The sequence below is a fragment of the Salvelinus alpinus genome, chromosome 25 (assembly GCF_045679555.1).
Source record: "Salvelinus alpinus chromosome 25, SLU_Salpinus.1, whole genome shotgun sequence".
In the NCBI taxonomy this organism is placed as follows: Eukaryota; Metazoa; Chordata; class Actinopteri; order Salmoniformes; family Salmonidae; genus Salvelinus; species Salvelinus alpinus.
Genome location: NC_092110.1, coordinates 28,509,129 through 28,527,208, shown reverse-complemented (window position 1 = coordinate 28,527,208; position 18,080 = coordinate 28,509,129). Strand labels below are relative to the sequence as shown.

Here is an 18,080-nt window from a genome sequence, read left to right as displayed (position 1 = left end):
GTGAAATGACACCATATATAGATTCTACAGACCCTACTGAGTACTACTCACCCCACTTTTACATCGGCCTATGTGCCGATGTAAAAATAGTTTTTTTCTCCATAAGCAAATATGTCTATTTTAAAAATTGTCTTTTTTTATTTAACCTTTATTTAACCAGGTAGGCTAGTTGAGAACAAGTTCTCATTTACAACTGCGACCTGGCCAAGATAAAGCAAAGCGACAAACAACACAGAGTTACACATGGCATAAACAAACATACAGTCAATAATACAATAGAGAAAAAGTCTGTATACAGTATGCAAATGAGGTAAAGCAATAAATAGGCCATAGTGGCAAAATAATTACAATTTAGCAATTAAACACTGGAGTGATAGATGTGCAGAAGATGAATGTGCAAGTAGAGATACTAGGGTGCAAAGGAGCAAAAAATAATACAGTATGGGGATGAGGTAGTTGGATGGGCTATGTACAGGTGCAGTGATCTGTGAGCTGCTCTGACAGCTGGTGCTTGGACAAATGGAATGGGTGAAGTAGAAATGGCTGCTGGGTATTTAGACCAGAGTCATCCAAATAATAACACATATATCAAACAAACAAACATTAGGAACACCTTTTTTTTTTTTTATGTATTTTTATTTTACAATTTTTCTTCCCAATTCCGTCATATCCAATTCCGATCTTTTCTCATTGTTGAAGCACTCCAACGGCCTCGGGAGAAGCGAAGGTCTAGTCATGCGTTCTCCGAAACATGACCCGCCGAACTGCGCTCCTTAACACCAGCCTGCTTAACCCGGAAGCTAGCCATACCAATGTGTCGGAGGAAACACCTTTCAACTGACCACCGAAGTCAGCTTGCAGGCGCCCGGTCCGCCACAAGGAGTCGCTAGAGCGCGATGAGCCAAGTAAAGCCCCCCCGGCTAAATCTTCCCCTAACACGGACAACGCTTTGCCAATTGTGCACCGCCTTATGGCTCTCCCGCTTGTGATAGCCTGGGATCGAACCCGGGTCTGTAGTGACGCCTTAGATGTTGCACCACTCGGGAGGCCTCAGGAACACCTTTTCTAATATTGAGTAGGACCACCCCCATTTTGTCCTCAGAACAAACTCAATTTGTTGGGGCATGGACGCTACAAGGTGTCAAGCGTTCCACAGGGATGCTGGCCCATGTAGACTCCAATGCGTCCCACAGTTGACACATTGGCTGGATGTCCTAGACCTCGAAGTCCGTTCCACTGCATTTCATTGTTCCTTATCAGGTATTACAGAAAACCAGCAGGCTTCGAACCTCGTAGGGTAAGAGTTGAATATCCCTGGTCTATGTCATGGAAAGACAGGTGTTCTTAATGTTTTGTATACTCAGTGTAGACTTGCACTAGATCAATAGGGTCTGTAAAATACTGTTATTTACTTAAGCTCCAACCATTTATCAATGTGCCTCACCTTATAATATTTGTTATATAAAGTAGTAACTCTTTAGTTTAGATTTGTGGTAACATTTGAACATTGTGCACTATTGATTTCGTATCATACACAGCATTTTACCGCAGACTTTTATTTTGAAGGTAAAATTGGAAAACGTCAGTCTTAATGTTGCTGCCATGAAGCTAATGCTAATCACATGCTGTGAATATTTAGAAAGAAAAATCTGGTTAGCATAGATTGAATATATATATATATATATATACAGGTTGTTAGCCCCATAGAGAATGATAGAGGCCTTTAGTGGCTTTAGTTTGATAATGAGTTGATTATTTTAATCAGTTGTGTAGTGCTAGGGCAGAAAATAAAACATGCAGACCTTGTGGTCCCGAGGACCAAGTTTGGGAAACCCTGCCGTTTTGGCACAGGCAGTGTCACAGAGCTTGCCAGCTTGTAGTCCTAAAAAGCGGAAATGGGTTACCTCTGATTTGTTCAGCCATTCAAATGGGGGAAAGAATAGGTTTTTGGGATAAATGCCCCCAAAAATGTCTGGGGTTAAGAAATTTAGAAGATCTTATATGTTTTGTTCAATGGGATAATATCAGTCAGTTAACATGACCTTTATGAATTATGAAGCCTGTGCTTTTTTGGATTACATAAATGCTTCAAAATGTAAAACAAGTGATGTTTGCTGATGAAGATGATCACATAGAACAAAATGTTAAGTTATGAAGATGATCTCATACATCACTTGTTTTACATTTTGAAGCATTTATGTAATCAAAAAAAGCACAGGCTTCATAATTAATAAAGATCATGTTTAACTGACTGATATTATCTCATAGAACTAAAAGGATAAGAGATTTTAATCCTCTGTTAACCTCAGATTGTTTTTGCTGTTTATCCCAAAACCCTCCCCATAGGGTTTGTCCAACGAACCATGGCGGAGTTGATGCCTACAAAAAGACACCATTACTATTGCTATCTATTGAGGGCTTCCACCGTTTTAATGTAGTCAACTGGGTGGGACTTCCAACTTCATTGGCTGATCCCTCCTGGTGACCCTGTTGGAGTCATGTCTAACCTACCCTGTTGGTCGTCAACAACCAGGTGTTCCGGTTTTCAGGGAAATGGAAGAGACCCTGTGATGCGACTTCTGTTTTTGGACTTTAACAAGGCGACAATATTAACTCCTCCACATTTACTGGATTGGTTGAACAGTGCAGAAGAGAACCTCCCCCGACAGTTATTTTATTCTCCTCAAGACCAGAATGTGGGGGATCTAGTTTCAGGCGTTTCTTTTACGCCTGCTAAGTTAGGTTGTCTAACCAGGTCATCAGAAGGGATCAGCCAATTGTGAAGAAAATGTAGTACTTTAAAATGGAGATTGCCTTAATGGCTCTGCCCATGCCGTCACAGATGCCATAATGGCACGGACACAATGAGGCGTCTTTCCATCTGCATGGTTAGCCCTGACATCTCATCTGAATGAATATTATCCTCTTTGAATGATACTTGCACAATAAGTTTATGTACAGTATGAAATATACCTGCTGTGCTTTTGGTGTCTCCATTCTCTACAGGACTATACAGCCCAAATTATTCTGGAGAGCGCTGTAGATGACTTACAGTAAATGTTTTTTCCCGCCCTTCACTCCAGGATTGTAAGGACAACTTCAGCATAACTCCGCCCCATCACGCAAAAGACAAACCACCCCTGCCGACTCTTAGAAAGGTTTCAGTGATACTGGAGGACTGCAGGAAATTACTGGGAGACCGTTTCAGACAATGTGAAAGAGAGGAGAATGGATTTGAGGCTTCAATTCCTCTTGGTAAGTGTATTTGTTATGAAGTAGTGTAAAAAGCAGCCTATTCAATGTGCCAAACTGGGTCAAAATATATATATATATATATTTTTGGGGTATTCTGTATAAGTTGTGTTCTTTATAATAACAATTCTGAGATAAAAGTGCTTGGAAAGTATTTATGTGCCTTAATTTTAGAAGATATAAGAGTTAACAAATTTAATTTAATTGTTCCATTGTTTTGAATTGAAGCCATCGGATCCTTACCGTTTTTTATACGGCGTGACTACTTTTGCAGATTTTTCTGGAACCCGAATGTTCCGTGGTTAAAGATACTGAGATTTCTGTGCATGTGCAGGATTTTAGTTTTTAACGTAGCTGCTGTCTACTCCGCTACCTACGCAGCTGTTGCTTGGGGGCTGCTCGTGCTTCACTGCCGCTTCCTCCCTGATCGTCGATGAATGTTGTACACAAAAGACATGTCGATGTGTTCCAACTATGCACGTTTAATCGCCTCAGGCTATTAAGCATAAGTTGATTGTTATTTTTTTCAAGAGGAGTTGCATGCTGACTACACCGGCCATGCGCGTGTCTTCGTGCACATGTTGATTTTGTCTGTCCCCATCAGACGCAATCATGACTAGAGGTCGACCGATTATGATTTTTCAAAGCCGATACCGATTATTGGAGGACCAAAAAAAGCCGATACCGATTAATTGGCAGATTTTTATATATATATATATATATATTTGTAATAATGACAATTACAACAATAGTGAATGAACAATGAACACTTTTATTTTAACTTAATATAATACATCAATAAAATCAATTTAGTCTCAAATAAATAATGAAACATGTTCAATTTGGTTTAAATAATGCAAAAACAACGTTTTGGAGAAGAAAGTAAAAGTGTAATATGTGCCATGTAAAAAAGCTAACGTTTAAGTTCCATGCTCAGAACATGAGAACATATGAAAGCTGGTGGTTCCTTTTAGCATGAGTCTTCAATATTCCCAGGTAAGAAGTTTTAGGTTGTAGTTATTATAGGACTATTTCTCTCTCTACCATTTATATTTCATATACCTTTGACTATTGGATGTTCTAATAGGTACTTTAGTATTGCCAGCCTAATCTCGGGAGTTGATAGGCTTAAAGTCATAAACAGCGCAATGCTTGAAGCATTGCGAAGAGCTGCTGGCAAACGCAGTAAAGTGCTGTTTGAATGAATACTTACGAGCCTGCTGCTGCCTACCACCGCTCAGTCAGACTGCTCTATCAAATCATAGACTTAATTATAATATAATAACACACAGAAATACGAGCCTTAGGTCATTAATATTGTCAAATCCAGAAACTATCATTGTAAAAAAAAAAAGTTTATTCTTTCAGTGAAATACGGAACCGTTCCGTATTTTATCTAACGGGTGGCATCCATAAGTCTAAATATTGCTGTTACATTGCACAACCTTCAATGTTATGTCATAATTACGTAACATTCTGGCAAATTAGTTCGCAACAAGCCAGGCGGCCCAAACTGTTGCATATTCCCTGACTCTGCGTGCAATGAACGCAAGAGAAGTGACATAATTTCCCTAGTTTAATATTGCCTGCTAACCTGAATTTCTTTTAACTAAACATGCAGGTTTAAAAAAATATACTTCTGTGTATTGATTTTAAGAAAGGCATTGATGTTTATGGTTAGGTACATTCGTGCAACGATTGTGCTTTTTTCACAAATGCGCTTTTGTTAAATCATCCCCCGTTCGGCGAAGTTGGCTGTCTTTGTTAGGAAGAAATGGTCTTCACACAGTTCGCAACGAGCCAGGCGGCTCAAACTGCTGCATATACCCTGACTCTGTTGCACAGAACGCAAAAGAAGTGAAACAATTTTCCTAGTTAAAAGAAATTCATGTTAGCAGGCAATATTAACTAAATATGCAGGTTTAAAAATATATACTTGTGTATTGATTTTAAGAAAGGCGTTGATGTTTTATGGTTAGGTACACATTGGTGCAACGACAGTGCTTTTTTTTCGCGAATGTGCTTGTTAAATCACCCGTTTGGCGAAGTACGCTGTGATTCAATGATATATATTTTTTTATTTAAAATGTTTAAATTTTACCCCCTTTTCTCCCCAATTTCGTGGTATCCAATTGTTAGTAGTTACTATCTTGTCTCATCGCTACAACTCCCGTACGGGCTCGGGAGAGACGAAGGTCGAAAGCCATGCGTCCTCCGAAACACAACCCAACCAAGCCGCACTGCTTCTTAACACAGCGCGCATCCAACCCGGAAGGCAGCCGCACCAATGTGTCGGAGAAAACATCGTGCACCTGGCGATCTGGTTAGTGTGCACTGCGCCCGGCCCGCCACAGGAGTCGCTAGTGCGCGATGAGACAAGGATATCCCTACCGGCCAAACCCTCCCTAACCCGGACGACGCTAGGCCAATTCTGCGTCGCCCCACGGATTCAATGATAAATTAACAGGCACAGCATCGATTATATGCAATGCAGGACAAGCTAGATAAACTAGTAAAATCATCAACAATGTGTAGTTAACTAGTGATTATGTTAAGAGTGATTGTTTTTTTAAAGATACGTTTAATGCTAGCTAGCACCTTGGCTCCTTGCTGCACTCGCATAACAGGTAGTCAGCCTGCCACGCAATCTCCTCGTGGAGTGCAATGTAATCGGCCATGATTGGTGTCCAAAAATGCAGATGACTGATTGTTATGAAAACTTGAAATCGGCCCTAATTAATCGGCTATTCCGATTAATCGGTCGACCTCTAATCATGACACGCAGGTGAAAATACCAAAAGCTATTGTGAATCAAATATTTTAATTTAGGGGCAGATCGATACAACAGTGCAGTTCAAGAAGAGTTAAGGAACATTGAGTTGTTATTTTATCTGACATGCATGTGGTCCACTTATTAGCTGGTTATTTGTAGAGATCTTACCAGGAGTCACACAAGTGTGTTTCTCTACTCTGATAATTCATCCACAGATAAAATGGCAAACCTAGTTTTTAGTTAGTTAAACCCATGTGGGTTTGTATCTTCCTGATATCCAGTAAGGAGGGGACTTGTAGTGCATCTCCAATAGAACCAAGCTATGGCTATGAAGATGCTCGTTAATGCATGTGAGCAGTGTGTGTAAAATGATTGAATAACATGTATGTGCACATTTATTTAGCAACTGTCGCGCACTCAACATGGCCAGTGTGGTTTGCGTGTTAGGCTAGATGCAGCTATACACAAGATACATGTTCAACCAGGGCTGTAGCTACATATGAGGAAACCGATGTCCGGACCTCAGTCATTTTTCAGAATAAAAAATCTTATAAATAGTTTTGGGGGAACTGTTGGGGTCTCAACTTACTGTTGAGAGTTAGAATAGTAGAATACACAAAGTGCAATTTTGAAACTTGGTTGTGTATCAGCAGTTTTCCTCTTGTTATGTCGCTCACTGACAGTCACCCAATTAGTCCATGTCAGTTAACATTTTTTAGATTGGTAAATTAGTCTATAGCCAGCTATCTTACCTTGTAGTAATCATGGCCGAATTACTGGCAGGGCACTGACCTCCAGGGGGGACCCCATTTTAATTTTGTTAGTCATTCTCACTCAGATATCAAATTAACATGGCATAAGTCATGGCAAAATGTGTAGAATTTCAGGAAAATAGCTTTAAATCTGCAACAACAAATCTGTAAAGCAAACTTATTTGTTCACCTTTTGTTAAAGTATTTTTCTGGTAACAGAAAGCATTTTAGAGTTTTTAAATGGTATAGAAATGCAGTAAATGAGCTTTAACTTAAAAAATATCTAGATTTGGACCTCACTAAAACTCAGACCCTGGCTACGGCCCTGTGATCAATATGTTCGTACAAGCTTTGGTGTCGTAACAGTATTGCAACATAAGCATGTTTTGAAGATTCTAAAGAACATGTTCTGAGAATAGGCCTATACTGTCTACATTCCCGCCAGTGATAACACATACAGCCAAAAAAACAAGCAAGTCATCAAATATTGAATGACCTTGTATTCAGATGAACTATTTTGGATTTAGAAGATAATTATTTGCCTCTGTGTAGACAAACCAACTGTATTGTTGAATACTTCACAACTGGATTGAAAAACCTTGTAAGATGTAATCATTTAGCTTTATCCACTTTTATTGAATCGCTGCGGTAAAACTGTCATTCTGATCTTGGAATGTTGTGATCACAGCATGTAAGTGTGTATAATTTGCATATCCAGACTCAACTCCAAGACACCATTGCTAGAATGTTACAATGTTCACCCCCCAGGTAGCTGGGTTTGTATTGTAGTCATCCCCTTGACATGTGATACGCTTGATGTTTGAGTTTGACAGCTGTCAAACTCTGATTACGCCCATACATCACGGGCTGTTATCGTTGGACAAATTTGTTTTGCATCGCCCCCTGCCTCATGTCGGCGGAGTATGCACATTTTAGACCATTCCATTGGACCTGAAGTGAGTTCTCCACCCACCCGGGGCATTGGGCGACGCAAAATGAACTCGTGCATTTTCAGTCTGGTTACCGGTCGGGATATGTACTCGGCTTCCTAGATCGTTCAATAGGCTACAGTGGTTCCTCCTTTAAAAGTTGCGAGCTTACACCGCGGGGCTTAGAGGTATTCAACGTCACGGCTTCATTGCTCCAAGCCACCACAAGGGGGAGTTAGAGCACTCATTATGCATTTGGGTCCCAAGGTTTTTATGACCAATCAAATCGAGTGGTTCCAATGATGAATTTAACGCAAGCCACCAGTCCCTGCTGATCCTCAGTAAAGATGGCTGACAAAACATTACGGTGGAAGCAAATGTAAGTAATTATAACGTCATAACAAGTCAAGCAAAAAATGTACAATTGAGAGGAATATGTTAGTTAATGTAGAGACAAATGATTGTGCATATTTTATTTGTTTAATTTATGAAAATCGCTATTTAGCACGTTTTTTTTCAGTCATATACAATACCAGGTGTATCAAACGCCATTCTTTGAATGATGCTGTGTCTGCATGTACAGTGGGGAGAACAAGTATTTGATACACTGACGATTTTGCAGGTTTTCCTACTTACAAAGCATGTAGAGGTCTGTAATTTTTATCATAGGTACACTTCAACTGTGAGAGACGGAATCTAAAACAAAAATCCAGAAAATCACATTGTATGATTTTTAAGTAATTAAAAATGGTAGCCGGTTTCAAACCCTCAACATTCTAGCCTGAAGTCCAGCACGCTATCGACTGTGCCCAAATGTATTAATTGGGGCAGATTGTGGCTAAAAACACTTGTATCAATTGGAATCTTTAACATGTGGAAAGGGTTATTAGTTTTTCACAAGCGCAGCAGGCTGGGATATTAACTGAACAATAGGCTATTATTCAACCTTTACTAAAGAATTGCCTAATAGCTGAACTAGGTGTGACAACTTGAGCTAGGTGTAACCCCCCCCTCATTTGTATCTACCTTTCCACATCTACCTACACATGGTTAATGTTCTGGGGGGGAAAAATATATATATTGGTCATGGCTCCCGAGTGGCGCAGCATCTCGTTGCAAGAGGCTTTACTACAGTCCCTGGTTCGAATACAGGCTGTATCACATCCGACCGTGATTGGGAGTGCCATAAGGTGGCGAACAATTGGCCCAGCGTCATCCGGGTTTGGCCGGGGTAGGCCGTTGTAAATAAGAATTTGTTCTTACCTGACTTGCCTAGTTTAAACAAAAATGAAATTTAAAAAACAAACTGGCATTAACCGCAGCGCAATCAATAGGAGGTGAACAGTGGCTGGTGCCGTTATGCTGTTCTGCTATTCCAAGGATGTGTAACCGAAGAGAGAGACCACGAGCGGGCACAGAAAACTGGGATGGATCCCGAGGCAAATGTGGCTTACCTCTGGGTGTTCATTAATACTGTCTCAGAAGTTTCTGTCCATGACTGGCATTAAAGACAAGAGTTAATGAGTACTTGAGGTCACCGAGAAAGTCAGGACATGGCCTGCTCTCCCTTATGTAAGGAATTAGGCACTTTCCCATGTTTACTACAGTATGTACTGTAGGCTTTGTTTACTTGTCAGCACAGTAGCCGAATAAACAAATGCAGGTGGCTTGTCTTCTAAATGCTTCCAAATGTAAAGGCATATACTGTACAGTACAGTATTTCTTCCATCAGCTTCTTTATGATTTCCTTAATAAAATAATGATAAAAAGTACTTTTTCAAAATGCAGATGTTGTTTTAGTTATGGATCCATAACAAATTACTATGGGAATAAATATCACTGATTTACAGAAATATTGGAACAAAGTTGTATAAAATGATGGCAAACAATTCAGAATCCTTGGAAGTTGGAGTCATTAAAACTAGTTTTTCAACCACTCCACAAATTTCTTGTTAACAAACTATAGTTTTGGAAAGTCGGTTAGGACATCTATTTTGTGCATGACACAAGTAATTTTTCCAGCAATTGTTTACTGACAGATTATTTCACTTTTAATTCACTGTATCACAATTCCAGTGGGTCAGAAGTTTACATACTCTGAGTTGACTGTGCCTTTAAACAACTTGGAAAATTCCAGAAAATGATGTCATGGCTTTAGACGCTTTTGATAGGCTAATTTACATAATTTGAGTCAATTGGAGGTGTACCTGTGGATGTATTTCAAGGCCTACCTTCAAACCCAGTGCCTCTTTGCTTGACGTCATTGGAAAATCAAAATAAATCAGCCAAGACCTCAAGGAAATTGTAGACCTCCACAAGTCTGGTTCATCCTTGGGAGCAATTTCCAAATGCCTGAAGGTACCACGTTCATCTGTACAAACAATAGTAAGCAAGAATAAACACCATGGGACCACGCAGCTGTCATACCACTCAGGAAGGAGATGCGTTCTGTCTCCTAGAGATGAACGTACTTTGGTGCGAAAAGTGAAAATCAATCCCAGAACAACAGCAAAGGACCTTGTGAAGATGCTGGAGGGAACAGGCACAAAAGTATCTATATCCACAGTAAAACGAGTCCTATATCGACATAACCTGAAAGGCCGCTCAGCAAGGAAGAAGCCACTGCTCAAAAACTGCCATTAAAAAAGCCAGACTACGGTTTGCAACTGCACATGGGGACAAAGATCGTACTTTTTGGAGAAATGTCCTCTGGTCTGATGAAACAAAAATATAACTGTTTGGCCATAATAACTATCATTATTTTCGGAGGAAAAGGGGGGAGGCTTGCAAGCCGAAGAACACCATCCCAACCGTGAAGCACGGGGGTGGCAGCATCATGTTGTGGGGGTGCTTTGCTGCAGGAGGGACTGGTGCACTTCACAAAATTTATGGCATAATGAGGAGGAAAGGTATGTGGATATATTGAAGCAACATCTGAAGACATCAGTCAGGAAGTTAAAGCTTGGTCGCAAATGGGTCTTGCAAATGGGCAATGACCCCAAGCATACTTCCGAAGTTGTGGCAAAATGGCTAAAGAACAACAAAGTCAAGGTATTGGAGTGGCCATCACATAGCCCTGACCTCAATCCTATAGAAAATTTGTGGGCAGAACTGAAAAAGCTTTTATGAGCAATGAGGCTTACAAATCTGACTCAGTTACACCAGCTAAGTCAGGAGGAATGGGCCAAAATTCGCCCAACGTATTGTGGGAAGCTTGTGGAAGGCTACCCAAAACATTTGACCCAAGTTAAACAATTTAAAGGCAATGCTAGCAAATTCTAATTGAGTGTATGTAAACTTCTGACCCACTGGGAATGTGATGAAAGAAATAAAAGCTGAAATTAAATAATTCTCTCTACTATTATTCTGACATTTCACATTCTTAAAATAAAGTGGCGATCCTAACTGTCAGGAATTGTGAAATTGTGAATTGTGAGTTTAAATGTATTTGGCTAAGGTGTATGTGAACTTCCGACTTCAACTGTACTATGTTATTACAAAAAAAGCTTTTAAGTTCTCTGCTAATGCCTATTTGGAAGACCATCAAATGCTTCTCAGATGCTATCTGGTGTTCAAACTAGCACTAACTTGCTTTAACAGAAAACATTTCTGACAATTAGATAACGTGCCACAGAATGCTGCAGCAGCCTGCAAGGTGTGCTGCAATATGACAACTTTTAAAGGACAACCACTGTACTTTTGTGATCATTGAAAGGCGAAGTAGCAGTTATAGGGCCTGTGTGTGGTTAAAACAGTTTTTTTTTTGTGAAGTTACATGCATGTATCTAGGCAGCATATCAAACACAGGCAAGATACAGACATCATTGCAAACATTGGCTATAGGAGGCAAGTCTGGCTAGTGGCTTCGAAATGGCAGCGACTATAAAAATTTGCCTACATCACACAACGTAGATTGTTTTTTCTTCAATGCGATGTGTAGGGACTTGCAACTGCAATATCCGTTACAAGAGACAGAAGGTTGTATCCTTCATAATACATTGCCTTCAGAAAGTATCCATACCCCTTGACTTATTCAACATTTTCTGTATATTGTTCTGAAGCTATTACACTGTTGCTTTGGTTGTATACATGGGGTCATTGTCCTGCTGGAATGTAAATCTTCACCCCAGTCTAAGATCGTTTGCCCTCTGAAGCAGGTTATCAAGGATTTGCCTATATTTGGCTCCCTTCATTGTTCCCTTTTTCCTTACCAGTCTCCCAGTCCCTGCTGCTGAAAAGCATCCCCATAGTATGATGCTGCCACCGCCATGCTTCACGGTAGGGATGGTGTTAGACGGGTGATGAGCTGTGCCTAGTTTTCTCCAGACATAGCGCTTTGCATTCAGGCCGAAAAAGTACATTTTTTTGTCTCATCAGACCCCAGAATCTTTTGCCTTACGCTCTCAGTCTTTCATGTGCCTTTTTGCAAACCCCAGGCGTGCTGTCATGTGCCTTTTTCTCAGGAGTGGCTTCCATCTAGCCACGCTCCCATAAAGCCCAGATTGGTAAAGTGCTGTAGAGACTATTGTCCTTCTGGCAGGTTCTCCCATCTCAGCCAAGGAACACTGGTCATTGGGTTCTTGGTCACCTCCCTGACCAAGGTCCTTGTTGCTCAGTTTGGTCGGACGGTCAGCTCTAGGCAGAGTCTGGGTAGTTCCATATGATGAAGACCACCATGCTCTTGGAAACTTTCAACACTCTAGAAATAGTTTTTACCCTTCCCCAGATATTACTCGTCACAATTATATCTCTGAGATCTACAGACAGTTCCTTGGACTTCATGGTATAGTTTCTGTTCTGTCATGCACTGTCAACTGTGGAACCTTATATAGACAGGTGTGTTTCTTTCTAAATCATTTTCAAACAATTTGAGTTGGCCACAGGTGGACTCCAATCTAGTTGTAGTGTCATCTCAAGGATGATCAATGGAAATTGGATGCACCTGAGCTCAGTTTGGAGTGTCATGGCAAAGGAGTGTGACTATTTATATAAATGAGATATTTCTGTATTTAATTTTCAATCAATTTGCAAATATTTCTAAAAACATTTGTTCACTTTGTCATGATGGGCTATTGTGTATAGATGGGTGAGAAATGTACATTTTATCCACTTTGAACTCGGGCTGTAACACAAAATGTGGAATAAGTCAAGGGGGATGAATACTTTCTGAAGTTACTGTGTATATATACTTTTTGGTAATGTTTGTTCAAATCCCCATTGGGTTTTTAGTTCAGATATGAGGCAGAGACATCGGCTACATTGTCATGTTTCAGAAGAGGCTGAATAAAGAGAGCTACGTAGAATAATTGTGTGCGTAAAATAACACATACGTAGAACATGATCCGGCTCCTTAGCTTGAGAAAGAGGTTTCCAGAACCAGGCTATGAGGGGTGGCCAGTCCTCTTCTGGCTGTGCCGGGTGGAGATTATAACAGAACATGGCCAAGATGTTCAAATGTTCATAAATGACGAGCATGGTCAAATAATAATAATCACAGTAGTTATCAAGGGTGTAGCAAGTCAGCACCTCAGGAGTAAATGTCAGTTGGCTTTTCATAGCCGATCATTAAGAGTATCTCTACCGCTCCTGCGGCCTCTAGAGAGTTGAAAACAGCAGGTCTGGGACAGGTAGCACGTCCGGTGGACAGGTCAGGGTTCCATAGCCGCAGGCAGAACAGTTGAAACTGGAACAGCAGCAAGGCCAGGTGGACTGGGGAGAGCAAGGAGTCATCATGCCCGGTAGTCCTGACGCATGGTCCTAGGGAGAGAAAGAAGGAGAGAATTAGAGAGAGCATACTTAAATTCACACAGGACACCGGATAAGACAGGAGAAGTACTCCAGATATAACAAACTGACCCTAGCCCCCCGACACAAACTACTGCAGCATAAATACTGGAGGCTGAGACAGGAGGGGTCAGGAGACACTGTGGCCCCATCCGATGATACCCCCGGACAGGGCCAAACAGGAAGGATATAACCCCACCCACTTTGCCAAAACACAGCCCCCGCACCACTAGAGGGATATCTTCAACCACCAACTTACAATCCTGAGACAAGGCCGAGTATAGCCCACAAAGATCTCCGCCACGGCACAAACCAAGGGGGGGGCGCCAACCCAGACAGGAAGATCACGTCAGTGACTCAACCCACTCAAGTGACGCACCCCTCCTAGGGACGGCATGAAAGAGCACCAGTAAGCCAGTGACTCAGCCCCTGTAATAGGGTTAGAGGCAGAGAATCCCAGTGGAGAGAGGGGAACCGGCCAGGCAGAGACAGCAAGGGCGGTTCGTTGCTCCAGAGCCTTTCCGTTCACCTTCACACTCCTGGGCCAGACTACACTCAATCATATGACCTACTGAAGAGATAAGTCTTCAGTAAAGACTTAAAAGGTTGAGACCGAGTCTGCGTTTCTCACATGGGTAGGCAGACCATTCCATAAAAATGGAGATCTATAGGAGAAAGCCCTGCCTCCAGCTGTTTGCTTAGAAATTCTAGGGACAATTAGGAGGCCTGCGTCTTGTGACCGTAGCGTACGTGTAGGTATGTACGGCAGGACCAACTCGGAAAGATAGGTAGGAGCAAGCCCATGTAACGCTTTGTAGGTTAACAGTAAAACCTTGAAATCAGCCCTTGCCTTAACAGGAAGCCAGTGTAGGGAAGCTAGCACTGGAGTAATATGATCAATTTGGGTTCTAGTCAGGATTCTAGCAGCCGTATTTAGCACTAACTGAAGTTTATTTAGTGCTTTATCCGGGTAGCCGGAAAGTAGAGCATTGCAATAGTCTAACCTAGAAGTAACAAAAGCATGGATTAATTTTTCTGCATCATTTTTGGACAGAACATTTCTGATTTTTGCAATGTTACGTAGATGGAAAAAAGCTGTCCTTGAAACAGTCTTGATATGTTCGTCAAAAGAGAGATCAGGGTCCAGAGTAACGCCGAGGTCCTTCAGTTTTATTTGAGACGACTTTACAACCATCAAGATGAATTGTCAGATTCAACAGAAGATCTCTTTGTTTCTTGGGACCTAGAACAAGCATCTCTGTTTTGTCCAAGTTTAAAAGTATAAAGTTTTCAGCCATCCACTTCCTTATGTCTGAAACACAGGCTTCTAGCGAGGGACATTTTGGGGCTTCACCATGTTTCATTGAAATGTACAGCTGTGTGTCATCCGCATAGCAGTGAAAGTTAACATTATGTTTTCGAATGACATCCCCAAGAGGTAAAATATATAGTGAAAACAATAGTGGTCCTAAAACGGAACCTTGAGGAACACCGAAATGTACAGTTGATTTGTCAGAGGACAAACCATTCACAGAGACAAACTGATATCTTTCCGACAGATAAGATCTAAACCAGGCCAGAACTTGTCCGTGTAGACCAATTTGGGTTTCCAATCTCTCCAAAAGAATGTGGTGATCGATGGTATCAAAGGCAGCACTAAGGTCTAGTAGCACGAGGACAGATGCAGAGCCTCGGTCTGACGCCATTAAAAGGTCATTTACCACCTTCACAAGTGCAGTCTCAGTGCTATGATGGGGTCTAAAACCAGACTGAAGCATTTCGTATACATTGTTTGTCTTCAGGAACGCAGTGAGTTGCTGCGCAACAGCTTTTTCTAAATTTTTTGAGAGGAATGGAAGATTCGATATAGGCCGATTCGTTTTTTTATATTTTCAGGATCAAGGTTTGGCTTTTTCAAGAGAGGCTTTATTACTGCCACTTTTAGTGAGTTTGGTACGAATCTGGTGGATAGAGAGCCGTTTATTATGTTCAACATAGGAGGGCCAAGCACATGAAGCAGCTCTTTCAGTAGTTTAGTTGGAATAGGATCCAGTATGCAGCTTGAAGGTTTAGAGGCCATGATTATTTTCATCATTGTGTCAAGAGATATAGTACTAAAACACTTGAGTATCTCTCTTGATCCTAGGTCCTGGCAGAGTTGTGCAGACTCAGGACAGCTGAGCTTTGGAGGAATACGCAGTTTTAAAGAGGAGTCCGTAATTTGCTTTCTAATGATCATGATCTTTTCCTCAAAGAAGTTCATGAATTTATCACAGCTGAAGTGAAAGCCATCCTCTCTTGGGGAATGCTGCTTTTTAGTTAGCTTTGTGACAGTATCAAAAATAAATTTAGGATTCTTCTTATTTTCCCCAATTAAGTTGGAAAAATAGGATGATCGAGCAGCAGTGAGGGCTCTTCGATACTGCACGGTACTGTCGGTACTGGTACTGCTTTCCAAGCTAGTCGGAAGACTTCCAGTTTGGTGTGGCGCCATTTCCGTTCCAATTTTCTGGAAGCTTGCTTCAGAGCTCGGGTATTTTCTGTATACCAGGGAGCTAGTTTCTTATGACAAATATTTTTAGTTTTTATGGGTGCGACTGCATCTAGGGTATTGCGCAAGGTTAAATTGAGTTCCTCAGTTAGGTGGTTAACTGATTTTTGTCCTCTGACGTCCTTGGGTAGGCAGAAGGAGTCTGGAAGGGCATCAAGGAATCTTTGGGTTGTCTGAGAATTTATAGCACGACTTTTGATGCTCCTTATTTGGGGTCTGAGCAGATTATTTGTTGCGATTGCAAACTTAATAAAATGGTGGTCCGATAGTCCAGGATTATGAGGAAAAACATTAAGATCTACAACATTTATTCCATGGGACAAAACTAGGTCCAGAGTATGACTGGCAGTGAGTAGGTCTAGAGACATGTTGGACAAAACCCACTGAGTCGATGATGGCTCCGAAAGCCTTTTGGAGTGGGTCTGTGGACTTTTCCATGTGAATATTAAAATCACCAAAAATGTTAATATTATCTGCTATGACTACAAGGTCCAATAAGAATTCCGGGAACTCAGTGAGGAACGCTGTATATGGCCCAGGAGGCCTGTAAACAGTAGCTATACAAAGTGATTGAGTAGGCTGCATAGATTTCATGACTAGAAGCTCAAAAGACGAAAACGTCATTTTTTTTTTTGTAAATTGAAATTTGCTATCGTAAATGTTAGCAACACCTCCGCCTTTGCGGGATGCACGGGGGATATGGTCACTAGTGTAACCAGGAGGTGAGGCCTCATTTAACACAGTAAATTCATCAGGCTTAAGCCATGTTTCAGTCAGGTCAATCACATCAAGATTATGATCAGTGATTAGTTAATTGACTATACCTGCCTTTGAAGTGAGGGATCTAACATTAAGTAGCCCTATTTTGAGATGTGAGGTATCACAATCTCTTTCAGTAATGGCAGGAATGGAGGAGGTCTTTATCCTAGTGAGATTGCTAAGGCGAACACCGCCATGTTTAGTTTTGCCCAACCTAGGTCCGAGGCACAGACACAGTCTCAATGGGGATAGCTAAGCTGACTACACTGACTATGCTAGTGGCAGACTCCACTAAGCTGGCAGGATGGCTAACAGCCTGCTGCCTGGCCTGCACCCTATTTCATTGTGGAGCTAGAGGAGTTAGAGCCCTGTCTATGTTGGTAGATAAGATGAGAGCACCCCTCCAGCTAGGATGGAGTCCGTCACTCCTCAGCAGGTCAGGCTTGGTCCTGTTTGTGGGTGAGTCCCAGAAAGAGGGCCAATTATCTACAAATTCTATCTTTTGGGAGGGGCAGAAAACAGTTTTCAACCAGCGATTGAGTTGTGAGACTCTGCTGTAGAGCTCATCACTCCCCCTAACTGGGAGGGGGCCAGAGACAATTACTTGATGCCGACATCTTTCTAGCTGATTTACACGCTGAAGCTATGTTGCGCTTGGTGACCTCTGACTGTTTCATCCTAACATCGTTGGTGCCGACGTGGATAACAATATCTCTATACTCTCTACACTCGCCAGTTTTAGCTTTAGCCAGCACCATCTTCAGATTAGCCTTAACGTCGGTAGCCCTGCCCCCTGGTAAACAGTGTATGATCGCTGGGTGATTCGTTTTAAGTCTAATACTGCGGGTAATGGAGTCGCCAATGACTAAGGTTTTCAATTTGTCAGAGCTAATGGTGGGAAGCTTCGGCGTCTCAGACCCCGTAACGGGAGGAGTAGAGACAAGAGAAGACTCGGCCTCAGACTCCGACTCGCTACTTAATGGGGAAAACCGGTTGAAAGTTTCTGTCGGCTGAATGAGCGACACCAGTTGAGCATTCCTACAGCATTTCCCTCCAGAAGCCATGAGAAAGTTGTCCGGCTGCGGGGACTGTGCGGGGGGGATTTATACTACTATCTGTACTTACTGGTGGCACAGACGCTGTTTCATCCTTTCCTACACTGAAATTACCCTTGCCTAAGGATTGCGTCTGAAGCTGGGCTTGCAGCACAGCTATCCTCGCCATAAGGCGATCGTTCTCCTGTATATTATGAGTACAGCGACTGCAATTAGAAGGCATCA

At 41.7% G+C, this 18,080-nt stretch overlaps 1 protein-coding gene across 3 annotated transcripts in view; it reads left to right on the top strand.

The window, feature by feature from the left end:
* Positions 1–18,080, top strand: part of LOC139553768 (zinc finger protein 658B-like) — a 42,966-nt gene that overhangs the window by 3,818 nt on the left and 21,068 nt on the right. For all 3 annotated transcript variants that reach the window (XM_071366419.1, XM_071366420.1, XM_071366418.1), the window contains exon 3: positions 3,084–3,255. In XM_071366419.1, the coding sequence (XP_071222520.1) occupies positions 3,084–3,255 (172 nt within the window). The remainder of the gene's footprint in view (positions 1–3,083; positions 3,256–18,080) is intronic.